The sequence below is a fragment of the Gallus gallus genome, chromosome 4 (assembly GCF_016699485.2).
Source record: "Gallus gallus isolate bGalGal1 chromosome 4, bGalGal1.mat.broiler.GRCg7b, whole genome shotgun sequence".
Taxonomy (NCBI): Eukaryota; Metazoa; Chordata; class Aves; order Galliformes; family Phasianidae; genus Gallus; species Gallus gallus.
Window position 1 is genome coordinate 62,337,644 of NC_052535.1, and position 14,756 is coordinate 62,352,399.

At 35.3% G+C, this 14,756-nt stretch overlaps 1 protein-coding gene across 9 annotated transcripts in view; it reads right to left on the minus strand.

The window, feature by feature from the left end:
- Nucleotides 1–14,756, minus strand: part of PCM1 (pericentriolar material 1) — an 80,007-nt gene that overhangs the window by 14,163 nt on the left and 51,088 nt on the right. For 7 of the 9 annotated variants that reach the window (NM_204531.2, XM_040698681.2, XM_040698680.2 and 4 more), the window contains 17 exons: nucleotides 12,940–13,117; nucleotides 12,521–12,630; nucleotides 12,010–12,226; nucleotides 10,578–10,776; nucleotides 10,113–10,289; nucleotides 9,207–9,364; nucleotides 8,781–8,995; nucleotides 7,068–7,219; nucleotides 6,857–6,986; nucleotides 6,037–6,168; nucleotides 5,260–5,450; nucleotides 4,565–4,762; nucleotides 3,802–4,024; nucleotides 3,542–3,687; nucleotides 2,426–2,616; nucleotides 1,296–1,473; nucleotides 256–611 (listed from right to left, as the gene is read on the minus strand). In NM_204531.2, coding sequence (NP_989862.2) covers nucleotides 256–611; nucleotides 1,296–1,473; nucleotides 2,426–2,616; nucleotides 3,542–3,687; nucleotides 3,802–4,024; nucleotides 4,565–4,762; nucleotides 5,260–5,450; nucleotides 6,037–6,168; nucleotides 6,857–6,986; nucleotides 7,068–7,219; nucleotides 8,781–8,995; nucleotides 9,207–9,364; nucleotides 10,113–10,289; nucleotides 10,578–10,776; nucleotides 12,010–12,226; nucleotides 12,521–12,630; nucleotides 12,940–13,117 — 3,151 coding nt within the window. The remainder of the gene's footprint in view (nucleotides 1–255; nucleotides 612–1,295; nucleotides 1,474–2,425; nucleotides 2,617–3,541; nucleotides 3,688–3,801; nucleotides 4,025–4,564; nucleotides 4,763–5,259; nucleotides 5,451–6,036; nucleotides 6,169–6,856; nucleotides 6,987–7,067; nucleotides 7,220–8,780; nucleotides 8,996–9,206; nucleotides 9,365–10,112; nucleotides 10,290–10,577; nucleotides 10,777–12,009; nucleotides 12,227–12,520; nucleotides 12,631–12,939; nucleotides 13,118–14,756) is intronic. The other 2 variants (XM_046939859.1, XM_015285412.4) reach the window with 1 other exon arrangement.

Here is a 14,756-nt window from a genome sequence, read left to right on the forward strand (position 1 = left end):
CAGCTTACTCCACGTCTCACTGCATCTGTACCCACTATGCACTCAAATCAGGATTGCTAATAATTTATGCTTTTATTTGCTGAAATACTCAAAAACTTTAGAGTAGTTGTGTCACGTAAAATGAATTCGTATTTCAGTAACATGTATTTCAAGAACTCATTATAAATACCACTTATGGATAGCAAATTCTCTGGAATGCAGAGACTACAATCCATGTTGAGTTTGCCACAGCATATAAGATTATTTGCTACCTACCAGTATTCTTAATTCTGCCTTTGAGCTGAGAAGAATTCTTCCTCTTATTCTTCGATTTGGGTGTTTTATCTTTTGATGCTAAGCTTGCCTGAGCTGAAGCTTTTCTAGATTTAAATGTCTTTGTCACAGTAGTTGGGTCAACTGGATCAGGCATGCTACTAAAACTTTCCAGAGACTCTTCATCAAAGTTTCTTCTCCTGCTCGTATCAGACTGATTTTTATGACCCGAAGCAATGCTCTGTACTGAAACTGGAAAGCCTGCTTTCTGTTGAGATTGATCATCTTTTTTCACTTCCTGGCTATCATTAAGCCAAGTTGATCTTTTTTCCACTTCATCTTCAGGTTGCCTATGACTTCTTCCATCAAAAAGAAAGAAACAACACAATATATTAATACCTGGCTTCTCAGACAGAAGCAGCATGCATTACCAGTCAAACAAATGATTTCATCTGTAGTGTAAGATATCTGCCCTAGTTACTCAGTCATCAGCTGAACACTGACATTTAAAAAGCACGTAGAAAGAGCCCTGCCAAATAGAAAACTGAAGACATCTGAAGAAATGCACATTTCTGACTGATTGCAACCTGAATATAGTTACGTACCCTGAGTTACACTCAAGTGATATTATAAGACAAAACACTCTTTAAACAACATTCATCACCATCTACAGCAGCATTTAAAAAAATCACTTTGAAGCTATTTCTATCTTCTTGTTATTTCAATTGCTCAAGTTCAAAAGAGAAATCTTTCTCCACAGACAAAAATATATCACAGAACTACTGCAACACTGCATTTAAGGTTGGAATATTCCTGAAACAACACATGACTTAATACACAGAAAAAAACAGACCACAAATGAAAAAAGAAAAAAAGAAAAAAAGAAGAAAAAACCAAAACATTTTGAAACCTCAAAATTAAAGCTCATCTTGTAAATTAATTTACTTTAAATAAAAGTTCCCAAAAAGAACCTTAGTCGTGGGGGGCTGGGACAGGCTGTGACAATAGTGATGGCAGGAGAGTTGCACTGTGGCAACACATACCTTTGGTTTTCTGCTCCAGTAGAGGAACTGCTTTCAAAAGGTTTGGGAAATGCCATATACTCAGTTTTTCCAGAAGCATTATGATCTAGAGGATGTTGCTGCTGCTCACTGCTTTGTGGGAAACCACTGTGTGCAAAATCTCCAAAGCCACAAGGAAACACTGGATTGTAGTTTATACCTATAAAATAAACAAGAATGCCGTAAGTTACTACATCATTTATCCATGCACGGTAAGTCAAGTCTGAGACACTGAGTGTCACCATGTAATTTTGAAACTAAAGAAATAGGTTGGGGAAATAAGAAAAAACAACTCTCGCCCTGAAAATGCTGCAACTATGAGAATTTATCTTCAATGCAGGTTTCAAACATCATTGGAAACTACATATGCCCCTATAACCCCACCAGTGTACAGATGAAGGCATTTCAAGAATACTCACTCCTACAAGTGAGGTAAAAATTGTAAGTTCCTAAAAAGAAAACAAAAAAAACCCAGAATTCCGTGTCTGAAGACTACCAGCTCATCAATGATCAAGTTCACAGGAAAATTCCAACAGTGCAAGTATTCACAAGGCCAAAGAAGATATAACGCTTACTTTAACTTTAGAATCTTCATAGAAGTAGCAAATTGAACATAATTACTCTTCTGTGCAGATTCTGTGTAATTTAAAATATATTCTAAAACAGAAAACAAATTTGAGAGACAGAGGTCTCAAAGCTTTGAGATTATGCTGATTTTCTGATAAGGCTAAAATATATTACTGTTTAAGACAATTTAGGAATCACTTTTTTTTTTTTTAAGACAGCATAGAATACAGTATTTCCCCTATTTCAAGTTAAACAGTAAAAGATTTGGTAATGAGATTAGGAACACAGTATCCAAATCAGCAGTTACTTGATATCTCTGATACAAACAAAAATCAGTGACACATTGCTATTTGCTGTATATCAAAACAAGCACTCCAAGTCCTAGCCAAAAGAGATACAAAACTTCTTCTCATTTATATACTGTAACTCCAAGTACTTCAATCTGAAGGACAAGCCAGAATTCCATTAAATTAATAACAAATGAGGGAATAGAAATTAAAAAAATAAAAAATCATACTGTTTTTCACACTTGCAGTCATACTCACCTGGAGCAAATGAAGAAATATTAGTAAATCCCGGTATATTAAACAGGTTCACAGGCTGTGGAGGAAAGCTGAACGGACAGAAAACAGGAGATGGAGGTGGTGGTGCACTACTGCCTCTCTCTTTTCTTGACGGCTTCTCTTGACACTGCTGTTCTTGCTGGTGCATTAGATCATTTAACATTTGTTTCAATCTTGAAAACAAGGAGGAAAAAGAATGCCTCAAAATTTAAACAGCACAAGAGAAAATAACTTGATAGAAATGCAGTAACCAGCACAATAGTAGCAGTAGAAAACACCATGCAAAAAAAAAAAAAAAAAAAAATCGCAACTTCACTAATAGAGCTTAACTGCACTGTGTAGTAATGTGAACAGTTCTTAAACTGAAATTCCTTGACTCAACAGCAATTCTGGTACTAGACAAGCACAGCCATTAAGAGCACCCTTGATGCTCAGGCTGACAGAAAATTGTAAATCTATACTCAGTAATTTGAGATTTGTATTTCACCTGTCCATCACTACTTGACACACACAAACTGTGTTTTTAGTACGTATGTAAAGAAAGTCATTTGGCCAGTCAAAAAATAGCTCTTAATTAATCCTGAGCAACAGACACACACAGTTTAAAAATCAACTGATCTGTCACTGCGATCACACTCACAGAAAATAAACATGCTTGTGAGAATGATTAAAAAGTCACTCAGCAAGAAGCAAGCAGCTTGGAAACAAAATTAAATAGAAACAACAGAAGACGCAAAATATTTGCAGCAATTGCCATTCACATTACTTTAAAACATTGTGCAAAAAGGGCTGGTAACTACATATCACTTATCAAGCACAAAGTAGAGATGAAGATTTTGAAATTTCATACCATGAAATGAAAATACTACTGTCTTTATTTACTTTAAAAAGATTATTTTTCAGAAAATGTAAAAAGTACAATGTAAAAAATGGAGCATTACTATATACAAATTATGACTGAATAATCTAAGCAAGGACAAAACTTTTCTAACATCTTTCCATGACATTTAGAATTTAGAATCTTGCTGGGTCATCTGCCAAAAACCAAAGGCTTATACTGAAGTATTTCAAATGATAAAGCCAAATCCTAATACAAACCTTTGGACATTATTCTGCTGCCAAGACAGTTGAGTATAACACTGGTTTAACTGATGCATAATAAGATGTACTTGTGAAGATGCAACGTTATTGGGCACCACATTATATGGGCCTGCAAGCAAAGTCTGTAGAAAACAGGAGAGGGTCTGTGAAAAGAAAACAAATAACAGAGACCAAATTACCAAAATTAGAAGTTATCACTACAGAAATTTAGGACAACATTGAGTCAGAACATTGAGTTAACTGCTCTTCATGCCTACCTGCTGATCTTGCATTAAAGTCTGGCAAATGCTAACACTAAATTCAAGTTGTTTCTTTAACTGATTGATCTGTTCTTGCCATTGTTCTTTTTCCTCCACATAAGAAAGCTCAGATATCCACCGAAAGTTTTCCTGGCGTCTCATACTGATGTTTTGCTGCTGCCTTGTTTTAGACATTGGTCGATAATTCCCATCTGCCGAAAGAGGACGGCAATTTTTCCACCTAAGGCAGGGAAGGGGCAGAAAGGAAAAATAAGAACAAAAGCTGCCATTTCAGACCTATCCTGTTAGGGAAGCTTCAAATATGAATGTTTTAGTTGTATGTAGAAGCAATCAACATAATATAGTAAGAAGCACAGCCTCCAAGCAGAAGATCTCGTGCATTAGTACTGATTAAAAATTATTTTTCCTTAATAAAAACCAGAGGAAACTAATTCTAATTTCAAAATCAATGATTCAGAAAGAGATGACAAAAAATTCACAGGTCATCCTTCTGCTATGCTGACCGAAAAACAATGTGAGTGCAACACAATCATGTAACTGAATGGCAGGCAATATTTAACACACAGAAGAACAGAATAATCAAAATTAGTCACGTACATTGTAGCTACAGAAGCTACGACAAGAAAATGCCACTGCATAGCTGTCACTAGCAAACAGAAAGAAATTTCACTTTGACCTAGTAGGGTGCTTTGCATTTAGTGCAATGGTCCTTCCACCCCTTCCGAAAACACCCTGACAAGCATTAAGTAATGCCACTTACCTATCCTTATTTCCTTTAAGATAATACACACTTTCTGGTATTTGGTTATTGGGATAAGCAGAAAAGCTGTCATTCATACTTGGCGCATCTTCCTCTTCTTCTGCCTGGTCAAGTCCATCAGAGAGATAACCATCTTCATCTCCATCCTCTTCATCTAATGCACACTGGGTAGAACCTCCCCAGGTAGCCATTGTCCTGCTGAACATTGAAAATGAGAGGTTTTGTTTGTTTAAGTCTATGGCAAACTATTAAAACAATCTCTTGACAATTACAAGTCTATCAATTAATCAAGATGCACCAAAATTAATTCAAATATTATCTAATAGAAAATGAAACTAGTATTCTTCTGATATCAGAATAATTGAGTAAAGTATCATGCTGTTTAGGAAAATTACTCTCTCTACAAATGGCAAAAAGGTGAGGAAACAATACTCCATGCACTTGGCATTTTCCATGCATTCCTCTCTCTTCTTTAGTGAGAAGGAGAGAGGAAATGCACTGGAAAAAAAAAACAAAAACCAAACGTGCAGAATTGTGACACTGCCAACTTGACTTCAGAAGTCAAGAAATCCATCTACTGTTATTATATCATCTGACAATTCTCCGACAAAAATCACAAGTAACTCAGGACCAAAACCTCACGAAACAATAGAAGCACCCACTGACTGACAGCAAAGAGGGACTCATGCTCTTACTTCTCTGTCCTACTCTGCTGGGGAGTACGCTGAGCTTCTGACCCCTCACTTTTAACAGATGCAGCAACAGTAGATATTGTTTCTGCAAGTTCTCTCCTCCTCTGATGTTCAGCCATTAAAGCTTCAAGTTGTTTTCTTCTCCGTCGCAATTCTTCTCTTAGAATTTCATGTCTTCTCATCTCAGACCATAACTGTTTCCAATAAAATGGAAGGCATCAGAGTATAAACAAACAAAAAAAATCTTAAGTAACACCTTAAAATTTCACTATTTGATACTACACTGATGTTTTTGTCCAGGCACTGGTATTAACCACACTACAAAATGCACCCAGTAGGAGCCATCTGTTCCATTTAAAAATTTAAGAAGGTAATTAAACAATAGAGGATAGTTACTTTTTTTAAATAAGACAAATAGTGCACGTTTCACAGAACACTTTCTAATCCCACAGCTCATTTCAAAGGTTAGTCAAGAAGCAAAAAAATGTTCTTATCAAATATGTTATTATATAATGCTGTAAATGCAGTATTGACCACTTATGCTCACTTCATAGAGAAAAAGATCATTTTCCAGGAACATGAAAAACAGTACAGCACTATCAATATTTACTTCTTTGCAGAAATGAAGTAAATCAATTACATACGTTTTCCTATCATGGCTACTATACTATGCTCTCTCCATATAAAGTACTTAAAATAATGAGTCCAAGTTTCCTAGAACTCTTTTCCTTTTTTTTTCCCCTCTCCATATTAAGTATTAGAATATCAAGTACGAAATACCTCATTGCCTACTGGTACAGATTCACCAAATTCAAGTAAAGGCTTGCCAGCTGTGTTACACTCATTCATGGCTGGAGTTGAGGTTGCTGGTGAAGTCTGTCTATTTGCTGGGCTGTTACCCAGGCCAGCAGACTGAAAGAAAAAGCAGAATGGCAGAACAGCCTAACTTTCTAAAATTTACCATTCAGGCTTTTTGAGACAGCATAAATATTCAGTATTCAGTGAGAACCTGGATTTTAAAACCCATTAAGTACTTACTTCAGAGGTTAGTAAGAAACAAACAAAACTGTTTTTAATCTAATGTACTACTGTATAATGCTGTAGATACACAGTGTTGACCATTTACTTATTTCATAAAAAATCATCCTTTAAAGAGTATGAAAAAAGTACAGCACTGCAGTTCAGTTTGAATATAGCGAAGTGTTGATCATGTTTATGAGACACGGTATTGTTTGACAGCAGCAGAACCTGCAAATGACTAATAAGAATGAAGATGCAGCGATTAGCAGATACAGTAGACAGGCAAATTTCAAACTAAAAATAATACAGAAGGTCCTCCATTTTTGAAGACTAACACTACAATTTTTGAGGACAAAGGACAGTAAAACTAGAGTTTGATACAGTGCTTACTGAGCAAGAACTTCAATGGAACTAGCTAACCAGAGCTCTTTGCTAGCTTTAGAAGTCTGAATTCTTAAAATAGAACACAATTAGTAACACGTTTGTTAAAGCAATTTTTTTTTTTACTTGGGGAAAAAATGGTGCGAAAACTCACGTTTCACTCTTCAACAGACTAAGAAGGCAAAGAAAGTCTACCTACTTGAAGGTCAGGACAAGCTTTCTGTAACACTTCAATTTTTTCTTGAATTTCCATCAATTTTCTTCTTTCTTCTTGTAACTGCTTAAGTTCCCGCTGCTGCTGCTGCAGTTTAGCTTCATAAAACTTCTCTCTGCATGGATACGTTACCCACATATTACTTGGCGAGAAGTCATCTAAAGAAAGATTCTACGGTCCTCAGACAAAGACATACCTTGCTTTTTCATTCAGTCCTGCATCTTTTTGCAACTTATTGGTACTAACTCGAACATTGTTTGGTTGTTGCTTTGTCTCTTCCATCTCACCCAAAAAGTCACCCATGTTAGATGCATTTGCAGTCAGTACTTGAGGTTCTGGATCATCATCCTGAAAGGATGACAGGAAAGCAATCAGACTATTTTCAAACCGATGAACTGAATATAAAAAGTTCATTTTATCAAAGTGATTTTTTTTTTCCTCCTAACTAGTCTGAACTGTCTATCATTCAAACTGAAGGTAAGAGGTCATTATCTTCACGTTACCTTGACTTAAAGCTAAATTAAATCATCTTAGCAAGATAATTCAGAGTTATAAAGCTCAAACTGTTGAAACTATTGATATAAACAAAAAAAATAATTTGTGCCTCATTCTGGGTGCCTGAACCACTTGAATTGTATTCTATGGCATTAACTGAGAAGACAGAAATACACGAGCATGTCAACAAAAAAAAAAGTGGAAGGAGAATAGAAGACCGGAAGACAACTGAGGTGAAGACTCTTAATTACTGTAATGATAATATGAATCACTATTAGCTTAAAATAAAACCAAAACTACTCTGAAAAGTGATTTTTTAAAATATTTTAGAAACAATTTTCTGCATGGTTTCCTATTCCACTTTTTTGTTGTCATGGCTTTTTCATTTTAAGTTCTCAATTAAATCTTAAAATCCTGAGTCATAGCCACAGCATTCTTCTTTCAATGCAATCTTTCTGAATACAGAACCTGCTGAAGAGATCATCACTGGCTAAGTGCAATATAGCCATACAGATCTACAGCACTGTTACTGAGTGCAAAGGTTCAAACCTTTTAAATATGAAGACTGAATGGACGTTTTTTTCCTACAATGCTATATTCTAATTCTGATTTATAACACTATACAGTTAAAAATCTTTGTAATGGTCATAAAAAAAACAAGCCCAATCCAGATGCTGGGAATTTGGACAGCAATGTAATCTCGAAATAGCTATACATCATCTATACTGCTACCATTATTAAAAAGAACATGTACTAAAATTGATTTTATAGCTCTTACATAAAGCCTTTACAGTCTGTCATACTTACATGCACTCAGTATGCAGACATGAAATCTGAATCTTTAAGTTTTCCACAGAGACATTAGACTCAAGAAAAGCTCTTTTTAACAAAAATAATGAATATTAAAAAGACATTCAAATTAAAAACTGAGCTGGCTCTCAAAATCCTTAATAAACAAAAAGTTCCCCAAACATCTCAGCTCCAACATTCTGCGACATTTCAAATACATCTGAAGATTTTAAATCAAATCCAGTACAACATTGCAAAACCTAGGATTCCAGAACTAAAACAAATATTCATTGTAAGTTTAAAACCATAGATCAAAATAATTTAAAGAATACTACACTTCCTGGTTTTTTTTTTGTTTTTTGTTTTTTTTTTTGTTGGCTTTTGTTAATAAAACCCAGTGCCAAGATAAAGTATGAAGGTCATTTTTGTCTTAGATCAGCATCCCAGGAAAATTCCAGATTTGAACTTGGTGTCACCTTCAACTTCAGACAAATCAACCAATGTCTCCTTTTTCCCAGTGAGTTCTATACAGTAGACTAGCAGAATTCTTCCCTGTTAAAAGTTACACATTACATGAAATAATGAGTGCTACATTTTCATGCATGGATTTATAGTCATAGAATACCTGCACCATAGCAGCAAGGTTTTGTAACTGTCGAAGTTTCTGCTTTGCAGCCATAAGCCTATTAATCTTCTGCTCAAACTCAGCATCTCCTGCAACATCACCCAGGCTGCTTCTGTGACTAGACATGGAATCTTCACTAGCTCTATCTTCTTCCACTTCATCATCCTCACCGTGGGGTAGGTCAGCATGTTTGTCATCCTCCCTGTTATGACAGTCTGGAGATGTGGAGAGGGAAGAGGGGAGTAAACAAAACAGTACCAATTACATCACTGAAACGCCTACTTTTACTTAATTACTACACTTCAGAACAATAGCAGCCTACTGTTAAGACTCAAACACTTTGAACAAAGTACTCCCAAATGTTGCACGGCTATCAGAATCGTGTATGCACTAAGAGCTAAATTAGTAGAAAATTTTAGAACATACCTAGAGTAGAAGACATTTTTAGAGTCCTTATATTAGCAGCAGATCGATTATTTATTTCACAGTCTGTATTAAGATGTCTTCCATCTCTGTTATTAGTTCCACACTGTACATTTGAGTTGCTATTTATTTCACTCCAACTACTGATTCCTTGAGGGTTTCTAGGGTGAAATGCATTACTCGTGTTAACTTCTTAAGAACTGGTATTGATGGAATATTACTTCAGCCATTTTATTGACTCATTCCTATGAATGTCTTTATTTTCCTAATCCTTTGTAATTAAAAAAGAAAAAAAATCTCCTAAAATTCACTTGAGAAATTAGTCCAGTCCAGACATCGAGAATTCTCAATATCTATCTCTCATATAGACATGTTTCTCATAAAATACGTCTCAAAAAAAATAAGACAAATAAGTGAAAATCAGAAGCAGCTACAAATTATTTCCCTACTCAAACTGCAACAGTATCAGTTTACAAGAGAATTTCAAGGTGTACATTTATATAAACAGCTTTGTATGATCCATAACCAGATTAGTACTGATTTCTGCAGAGATGCACACGGGATAGTATCCTATTACTATAGCTCAGAATGCCTCTATACACTGAAGGCCTCTTCTGCTTGAACTTCCTAGCTCTAGGACTGTTGATCTTCCAGAGGAATTTCACACACTTTTCAGTACTTGAATCTAAAGTGATTACGAATTACAAAGCTACGTTTGCTATAGAATAGGATTATTACTAACCTGTGTGAGCTAAAATAACATAACATAGAAGGAATATTTACAATTACTTTTCCAAAAATTTCATGTGAAAAATGGGTTACTTCTAGTTCATTGAAATCTTGCATTGCTTTAGGAAACCTATGACAACTTAGCTACAAAGACTGAGGATGACAAAATACATGATTAACCTAATATTTGTAACAGGCTGTGGATCCCCATGTTCAGAATCACTTCCCGAGTCTTCCGTTTCTTCCTCTTCCTTGGTGTTCTCATTCACAGCATCTGTCATCATATCAGATGTTTGCTCATAGTAGTGAACTAGCTCACGTAACTCATTCAGTCTCTTACGAACCTCATTTAGCTTCCTGAGGAAAAAAAAACAGAACACAGGGCAGTATTAATTAAATCTATGGAAACTTAAAAAAAAAATAGGTACATTTATAGTTCTTAATGTTTACTGTAATTTTTCTAGCTGTAATAAACTTCTGCTTGAAGCTAAGCAGCCATTTACGGTCTCAGACCATTTACTAAGTGGTCTGTTACATAAATTAAAACACAAAACAGTTTCTTAATACAGAACTTACTAAAACACACCTACAACTCAATGCTAAAAAACCACTAAAGCAGATTATAGAAAAAAAAAAAAAATTTACTGAAGTTTTTCCGTTGGATTTAGATTGTCATCCTCTTCACTCTCATTCTGAGAAGCCAGGGAATCGGGAGGATAGGGAGCAGATGCCAGACTATTTGATTCACCATTGATAACAGTTACTACACCCACAGGAGCAGAAGCAGCTGAAGTTGTACTTCTTTGGTCAATACTTCTTTGAGGAGAACTCGAAGCTGGAAAAACTACAGAGAAGAAACATACCTCCTGAAAACAGCCTGCAAAAAAGGAACCTACCTAACCAAATTACATTTAATGGTAACTACAGAAAATATTAACAGCGTTCAAAACAGCAGTTAGCATCTTCTTTTCTTTGGGGAGCAACAACTTCTGCATTAAGTTTCATGACAGGTGATGCCAACCAAAAGTAATAGGCAGCTTCCATAAACAATATTTAAGTCAGTGCTTTTTAGCTTTATCAAACATAAGTGGAAGTTACCAAGCTGTCAGTGTGCCCAAAGAGTTCTTTAAAGTACTAACTTATGGTTGAATTGCTTTTGATGAAATTTAACATTTAAACATTTAAAACGATAAAGAGTTCTAATAACTTTGTTTTCCCAACTGGTAAGCTCTTGCAGCCACATGCTTCAGATCACAGCCTTGAGATATGCTTACTTTATCCAGCTACATAAAAATCATAACCAAATACACTCAGATTATACACGTTAAGTGCGAGTAAGAAGAATGGGTTTTTGAAATGTAAGCATCAAACCAGTCTGCTCTTCTACAAGAGCATGCTGGAGAGACTCATTTCTTAATCAGACAACCCTATAATCACCTCTCACCAATTTCCAGCCGCAGAACAAAGCTTTACCAGGGCAATGCAAGTCTAGAAACAGAAACATATAACAAGCAGTAGGCCCATGTGGGAGACTTTAAGAATAGGAAAATCATCTAAGGAACAGGCCAAAACATCCAGTCCATTCAGACAGCTGACTTCCTCTGGCATGACCCGAGATCCAAGTACATTTGACTAGCGGGTAAGAAAGTCCTTTGACAGTGGAAAAAAAAATCAAACCCCATCATGCTGTAGTGTTATTAACAACAGATGCACATAGTACATAAATACAGAGGTACTGTGATAATATACAGAGCATTCTCATTCTGATTTGTGGAGTGTGTTATATGAAGTGTCACTGACAAGAATTGGAAAAAAAAATTCTAGTAATTGCAACCTCACAAATCAACTGCAATAATGTTATAACAAATGCTATCTATTTGACTTGTCAAGCTCTCCAGCAAGTATGAAATATTTACTGCACTAAAAACCAGTTATGTAATACCACCCCATCACTGCTTTATCACCTACTACAGTGATAATTCATTAGCCAATTGCAATGCCACCTTAAAAACATATATGCTGTGTGTTTTTAAACCTGTATTCTTGAAAATGGATAATTCCATTTAAATATACTTACAGGAGGAATTATTTAGATGTTGGTCACGAAGCGTATGAAGTTCTCCTAACAGTTTATCCATTTTTTGCTTTTTCCCCTGCAACATTCTCATCTTGTTGAAAAGCTGTGCCTTTTCATCTGACTGGTGTTCTGACACTGAAGAGTTTCGGCTTTGTGAAATCTCTCTGGTAAGTGAAAGACTTTCTGCTTGCCTTCTATTGTCTGGTACAGACTGAGTCTAAAAAGAATAACTTCATTTCATTCGAAGTACCACAGATAAAAAGCAATATAAATTCTAATGAACAAAAAGGCCTCTTAAAGACTTGACAGGCTCAGCAGCAGGACAAAGAACTTCATCAGTTAGCTAACAGATAACCCTCGGGAACACAAAGATGCTGAGTTTGCAGGTTTGGAGGAACTCCAATTTCTCCACCAGCAGATGAATGAAAATAAAAAGACAAATATTTAACTGTTCAAAAGAATAAGAAAAACAGAGAATGATAGAACTTCAGAGTGCAATACAAAGACTGACCTGAGAATCATGAAGCTGGTTATGAAAGCGCTGAATTAAGTCAATTAATTCTTCATTCAATTCTGATGTAAGGCTTACTCCAGAAACACTACCTGTTGTCTCTGTTACAACTGGGCAGAAAAAAGGAGGAAAAATGTAAATACTTGTTCACAGAAACAAAATAAAGACCATTTGATAAAAACTCTGTCCTGTGAGTGTACAGAACCTTAAAGAAGGTTTTTCTTTCTTTTTTTCGTAAAATGTAGATATCAATGCATATATTTCTACAAATATGGCTATTTAAAATTGGAAAAAAAAATTATAGCCCTGCAGTAAGACTTCAAAGAGAATTACTAAAAAACTTTTAACATGTATCCTACAATTCCAGCTTCAATCATTTAATCAGCAAGTTAAAACAACTATTAGAGGTGCTTTCATACCGGAATCATCCACAACAGCAACAGCTTGCTCTGCTTTATGCTGCAGAGCAAGAAGAGCTGCTTGTCTTCCCTGAAGAGCCTTCAACTGTTCCTGTTGTTGTAGCATCCTTTTCAGTAAATCGTGCTGCTTCTTCAAGTTCTCCAACTCCTCTTTAGCTTCCTGTTGAGGATCTCTGGCCTGAAAGATACAGAACAACATTACCATAACCAGGATAATTTATCAAGAAAGTAGTGCTGTTAGAGGTGTCAAAACAAGCTAGAATGTAACTGAATCAAAGTCAGGCAAGAGTTAAAGGTGAAACTGTTTCACTTTTCAGACAGTCCTCTTCAATCCAGGAGTTCTAGATACACAGTAAGAAAAAAACCTGTTTCATCAAGATACACTTACCACTCTCAGGTCACTCTAAGTTTTCTTTAGAAATAGTCAGCCACTTAATATGCCCGAAAGACTAACCTAAGCATCCCTCTGTCCTTTGAAGCATAAATTCATAGCAACACATTAATATAAGAATGCTAAAGCTAAGCAACATAAGGCACAGCACCATGGTGTTACAAATGATACAAGACCTAGACTATTTATTAGCTTATAATCTATTTTAAGTAGAAAGTTACATATAGTTATTCTGCTCTAATGTATGACATGTATTTACTTTTGTACACAATATTTTTACCATAGGCAATAAATCACCTCAGACTTGAGTAAATCAATTTCAAAGTAAGACATGCTCATACTCCCTCTATAACATGTTTCCAAGCACATGGAAACAAATCTGGAGGAATGAAAGCACGCTGTATGGTTAAAATACATCAGAGAAAACTTATTTTCCTTAGCCCATCTTAATTAATAGCTGGAAATTTGTCTCAAAGCCTTTTCAAGAATTTAGTATTTCAAAGAGACATCCACTGGTAAAGATCCTGCTTCTGTTTAAGTTGTCATATTATGCAGATAAAAATACTGAAAAAGTTTGCTTCGTTTTTGTTCAGAGACAATATAAACATAACAATATTAAATGTATCAACATCTTTTCACGCAATGCTGATTTCCTGAAGTAAAACCTTCTCTCAATGCAAAACAAATCCAGCACTGAAAGCGAGGATAGAAGCACGTGTCTTATTAATTTCTGGGCACAAAAGAACACTCAGCTCCCCAGAAGATAAAGGAAAATGCATCCAGAATTCAACACTTCTCAAAGAAAGGTCAGCACAACTTGAGCTGAACATACTTTCTGAATTTTTATCTTACATATATAAAGCAGGGAAAAGGGAAAATGGAGTACAAAACTGAAATCAACACAGGAAGGAGGGGAAGAAAGAGAAAAGGGGTATGTGTCTCCAAGTTTCACTCAATTACTGACCCAAAAATCAGAATTACTTGTGTTCACTAATGAACACAAAACATTTTTCAAGCCTAATTCTTCTACACTTAATATAAGCTTGACAAAAGATGTAAATCTTTTATGTGAAAATCCTGCTTTTTAAAAATCAGATGAAAAGACAAAGTCAAAGAAAAGCAAGAAACAATTAGATTTTAGACTTCAAGCCCCTTAGTATTCTCTTCCAATCAGAAATCTTTATAGAAAGCTTTACAAGAGCATACATCATCTTTTTTAGCTAAAATTTGTGAATTTCTGTACACAGTAAGTGAAAGTCAAATTTACATGCTTTCCCAGAAAAAAAATAGCAAAACAGGAAGAGTCATCCATCATCACATAAAATCAGAACATCTTCCCTATAGCTGATCTAGTTACATGTTACAGGTATTATTTTCTCTGCCAACATTAAGACTTCAGAAAAGAAAGTTGTCAAATATCTCTAAA